This window comes from Sesamum indicum, linkage group LG2 (genome assembly GCF_026168435.1).
Source record: "Sesamum indicum cultivar Baizhima isolate 11 linkage group LG2, ASM2616843v1, whole genome shotgun sequence".
NCBI classification, from domain to species: Eukaryota; Viridiplantae; Streptophyta; class Magnoliopsida; order Lamiales; family Pedaliaceae; genus Sesamum; species Sesamum indicum.
The window spans coordinates 13528786-13534026 of record NC_142658.1 but is presented as its reverse complement, the minus strand read 5'-3'; the positions used below and the strand labels follow the sequence as shown (position 1 = coordinate 13534026).

General features: G+C 30.9%; 1 protein-coding gene across 1 annotated transcript; it reads right to left on the bottom strand.

Annotated features, from left to right (window-relative positions):
* Positions 1-463: 463 nt before the first annotated feature.
* On the bottom strand, positions 464-2718 carry LOC110011610 (EG45-like domain containing protein). The gene is made up of 2 exons (XM_020692109.2): positions 2610-2718; positions 464-744 (listed from the first exon to the last, which is right to left on the bottom strand). The coding sequence occupies exons 1-2, from the start codon at positions 2716-2718 to the stop codon at positions 464-466; spliced, it is 390 nt and encodes a 129-aa protein (XP_020547768.2).
* Positions 2719-5241: the final 2523 nt, after the last annotated feature.

The window sequence follows — 5241 nt, the reverse complement described above, 5'->3', positions numbered from 1 at the left end:
GTTCTAACATAGAGCACGTGAGCAACACGTGTTAATTTCGTAAAATATTAGTGGAAAGTTGGTTTGGAATAAAAATCGTCAAAAAAAAAAAAATAGTTATAGGATGCGACGTGATAAGGTACAAAATATGGGGACTAATTAAAATTACAAACGGCCTAAGTAATGGGTCGTAAAATGTAATTTTCTCTTAAAATTAATTATAATGACACATATATAGTGATGATGAGTGACAACGAGTACATTTATATTGGCACCAAATCATCACTAGATATGTGTCATTAATTGTTTGTAATAATAAATTTATTTATAATTCTTGTAGCTAGTAGTTTTATTATGACAAAATTAAAATTACTGCCGCTTATTATATAATTACAAACAATTTTAACTCAATATTTTGCCAGACTATTTGTTGATGTATTAAACATTAAATTGACACACACATATATATATATATATGCCAGTCTTACTGATGAAATTTGATGTTGACTTTGCCGGCATCAAGATCAGCAATAACGGAGAATGCTTCTTGAGAGAGATCAATGGTGCCGCTGCAACCCGACGGGCAGTAGTCGACTATCCTAACAACCACGCTTTGCCCCGTGCAAGGGTGCGGAACACCTTGGTTTGTGGCTCCCGTGCATCGTATTTTATACTTCCGCCCGCATGCCGCTTTGTTGTCCCAAATTGCGTCGCTAGCGGCGGCGATCATCACGCCGTCGTCCTTGTAGCCGTCGCATGCTGAGGCTGACATGTACACATGCACCAAGGATAATAGAATATTTAGATTATACATTCATTTACAATTTAAAAAAAAAAGAAAAAGAAAATAGAACGAAATGCTATATTTCAAACTAGAATTGCACAATCAGCAACATGGGAATTGTTATTATATTTGGTGTACTAGCCATCCTGGCACATAATATTTATATGTATATAATATAATAGATACAACACATATTTAAAATAAAAATAAAAAAGCTGTGACCAATACATATGAATTAAAATAGTGGATAAACATAATAGTTGTGGCAGTTACAAGATGATGTTTGCGATTTTGAAATAAATATAATTATTATATTTATAGAAATATTTAATAGTATAATTAATATTTTAAAATTTAGTATTATAGTGTCATAAATCATCAATTATGAATAAAAAATTGACTATATATATTTTATAGTGTAGATAATTGATCACTTTCGATAAAAGTGGATAGAATGCGTGCATATATAATCTCTCACGACAAGAGTCAATGTTGGCAAAATTGGGCATCTTGGCGGACATGCATATATATGTTTCGTAAATCTAAATTATTTATTAAGTGTGAGAGAGTTAGAGTAATTCTTTTTTATTGATAAACTATATTTTGATCAAAATACTTCTAAATATATTTATTTTTTTCAATAAAATTACCATCGGTCTCTTGAAAATTTTCTATTAAAGATATTTTAATTATGCACCTTTAAAATTAATAAAAATATTGAAGAAAAATTTGAAACCAGTTATTTGTTTTAATTATCTTCTATGTATAATTAAATAAAATGGATGTATAACAAATTAAATTATGCGCACACATTGAGTATGCTTCTTTAGCTAGTCTACTATTATTTAGGGAGCAAATTTTATGTTGGTATCCCAATTTTGTTGTTACTGTTATTTTGGTTCCGAGTAACTACAAATGATTCAATTGATACTCAAGTTTTGTTATTAAGGTTATTTTGGTGCTCGAACAATTATACATTTTTTTTTTCTCAATTTTGGACATCTTTTAGTGCAGCTGCTAGCTAGGAATTTATATCTATAAAACTAGTTGTCATGTCACGTTGTTCCTACATATATATAATAAATAATCTTTCACACTTTGAAATGTATTATAAATAAAATTAAAAAAAAATAGAATATATTAATTCAACAATTAAATTAATATGAAACTTGAAAAGTTGGATAAGTTAGTTATCACGTCAATTGGAAAGTATTTTTGGAATCACGAAGAATTGGTGTAGCGGTGTCAAATATACTAGTATAAAAAAGAAAAGAAAAAAATTATTTTTTCGTCCTTTAACTTTACTTGTTATTAGTTTTAGTCCTATAAATATGCCTTTTGTTTATTTAGTCCTGTAAGTTACGATAATGAATAATAATTTTCGCAAAAGAAAAGTTCTCTACACTTACAAACAAGCATTAGATTAATATATTTATTTATATATTTTATTTTTATTCATATAAATAATAAAATACGAAAATCATTTATTATATGTACACATTACAAAAAATGCAACATTTAAATTACCACGATTAAAAATAAAATAGTTGTAATAAATAGTTATTGACCACAACCATGCAACGGTTGTCGACCGTAGTATCTGCAAGGGTAGCCAAAATATTTATTTATAGCAAATATTTTTACCATGGATCTTATTACTTATGGCAAATGACTTTTCCTTTGTCGAACATTTATATTTTTTTATCAATTTTATTTAATCGTGGTGAACAAAATTTATTTACCATAATTTTTAGTCTATAACTATTAAAATTATAGTTAATAATAATTTTTTTTCTAATAATATATAAATAACCTACCATAACAGCTAGTATGGACAAATACTCACGAACATAAGGAGGCGTGTAATAAGTGGCAGTTCCCTTGTGAGCATATGCAACTGAAGCAAAGCTCATAATTGCCCCAATCCCGACCACCACGATCGCCACGACTCCCATCGTCTTACACGTCTTTTCTCTTTCTCCTCAGTATACTCGACTCTAATAAGTATGGTTTTTGCTGTGTGAAAGCATGACAAAACCCTACCCTTTTATACATGGAAATCACGAGCTAAAAGCCCAAGCAACGCATCGCAGTAAAGCGACACGAGATTATTTAATGTTTTCTGCTGGATTTTCTGCAAAAAATGAGACCTGTTTTTGTTCATATGCGGAGAGTTTGTGGGTAATGTCCATATAATAGGACAGCAGCAACGCATAGGCGTCCTAGTTCCCAACAATGCTTTGAAAGCATCTGAGTAGTCACAACTATGCTTGAAATCAAATTTGGCAAAAGCCTAATGAATTATGATCCAAACAAGTATGTAAACTTGTTGTTGTCCTGACTTCTGAATAAGCCGTAAATGAAGTTGGAACAGACAACATGATTATATCAATATCTCAATGATCTGAACATGAATATATAATAGAGAATAATGAAACAAATTGATTACGTTGAACTTTCAGAAAATGAGACGGATACTGACACATCTTGTGAGGCTCGAATTTGTTCGTGGAGTCTTAATCTTAATCACTACTAGGTAAGATATATTTATCTATCATAATATATATATCCAGTAATTATTCAGATATGTTTATCCAAGGACAACTGAAAGAAAAAAATTGATTACAAGTGATTGTATTAATCACAGGTTCAGTAAATTTTGACATATTATGTATTTAAAAGTCGTTTTTGTTTTATCTATACCTTATTAATAAGTGAGCGTACCACTTTGATGTCTCAATTTTTGATCTGCTAATTTATTAATTTTTTAATATTTAATTTAATTTATTTATTTATTTGTTAACTTTCCACTCTTCAACACTCCCAATCCAATCTTCTACCCTCTTGTCAGCTTTCACTAACTCTTTATAACTTTTTTTTTTTTTTAATTAGAACATTTTCAATTGCTCCAGTTAAAATATATTTCTCAAAATATAAATTATTTTTTAAAATTTTTATTTAATTATGTGCACTCATCTGTGTGCCACACACACTAGTTTTTATAAACATTTCTAACATTATTTTGGAAATAATAACAAAGTGTTTGTTTTTAATTTTGGCCCATCTTTGAGATGAGCCAAAATATTTATATGCTCGGGTACATTTGTTTGGTAGTTTTTAGAGTTGTTTTAGTCAGTTTTGTGTTTCCAAAAGCCCAACAAGAAATAAGTCCTAAAATGAGATAGCCTTTTTATTTCAGCGTTTCTCTTTGACTGAGAATGACGATCTCTCACCCTCTGTTTTTGCCGCCACCATCATCGTTCCGATGTGTACCCGACCCGGTTAGTTAATAATCCCTTTAAGCCTACCTCCTAAAATCATTATTTGCTTCTCTCTTCCCTCTCTCAAAACAGCAGCTGCTCCTCCCTTGTCTCTTAGTCTTCTTCCTCTTAATCTTCAACAATGACCTCCCAATGATATTGGGAACACTCAAAACCGCCATCTTCTTTCTCTATTGACTCTATAAATATTATCTCCTCCTCTCATTCCTATAACCCGAAAAATCTCTGAAAATCCCTATAAGGAACGAAATGAGGCAAATTTTATTAAAAAAAAACCAAAATATAAAAATTACTTTCATAAAAGATATAACAAAGAAAGGAATAAAAATCATAGTAGTTCCGAGCTTAGTGATAATGAAGAAAAAGCTAGGGAAGAAAGAAATAAAGATAGAAAATGCTACAATTGTGGCAAAAAGGGGCATTTTATAAAAGATTGTAAAAGACCGAAACGATTTAATAAAAAATAAGGAAGAAACAAATTTAGTGCTTGAAGAAGAAGAACTAAGTGTTTATTGATCTATAATTCTCCTTATGATTACTTTGTGTAAATTTTATGCTAAGTGTAATGTGCCTTCTTAAATAAGGCTAGTTTTTGTGTAATTAGCCTAAGTGGCTAAATGTCCTTATAAATGATCCTATGTGGATGTTCAATTTTACCTATGTGGCTATGTGATTATGCCTTAGTGGCAATATGTGTGTGCCTAAGTGGCTAATTAAGTTTTTGTGAAATATGACCGGTTGAACTTAGGTGGTTTTATTGAGCCTTTATGGCTGGATGACTCTTTGTGAATGTTCCTCGGTGGCAACATGCTATAGCTTTTGTTTGAAAATTAACTTAGTGTTAATTGTTGTGTGCAAATTGTTAAAAGTGCTTAGTACTATTTGTTAATCAAGTTGTGTGCTATACCTTGTTACTAACATCTTTTTGCAGGTAAAAGTTATCGGCAATGATGTAATGCCACAGATCCGGATTTTGGGCCAGGTTCCCAACTGGGTCCTGGTCCAAGGTAGAGAATTTAAAAATGTTGGCCCATGACCAATTTGGAAGGCCCAAACCCAAACACCACTGGATGGCCCTTTATCACCAAAGCACACTCATCTAACCCATGACCCAGTCCAACCCATAACCCGACCCAATTAGTGTATTTATCCCTAACCCTAAAATCATTTCTCATCTCATTTCTCTCTCTTCAAAAT

What these genes read in the sequence shown, in the direction of transcription:
- LOC110011610 (XM_020692109.2), bottom strand. Translation starts at nt 2,718, where the DNA reads ATGGGAGTCGTGGCGATCGTGGTGGTCGGGATTGGGGCAATTATGAGC. An exon ending in TTACACGCCTCCTTATGTTC is followed by an intron (nt 745 to 2,609) that starts GTGAGTATTTGT and finishes TGTACATGTCAG; the next exon opens with CCTCAGCATGCGACGGCTAC.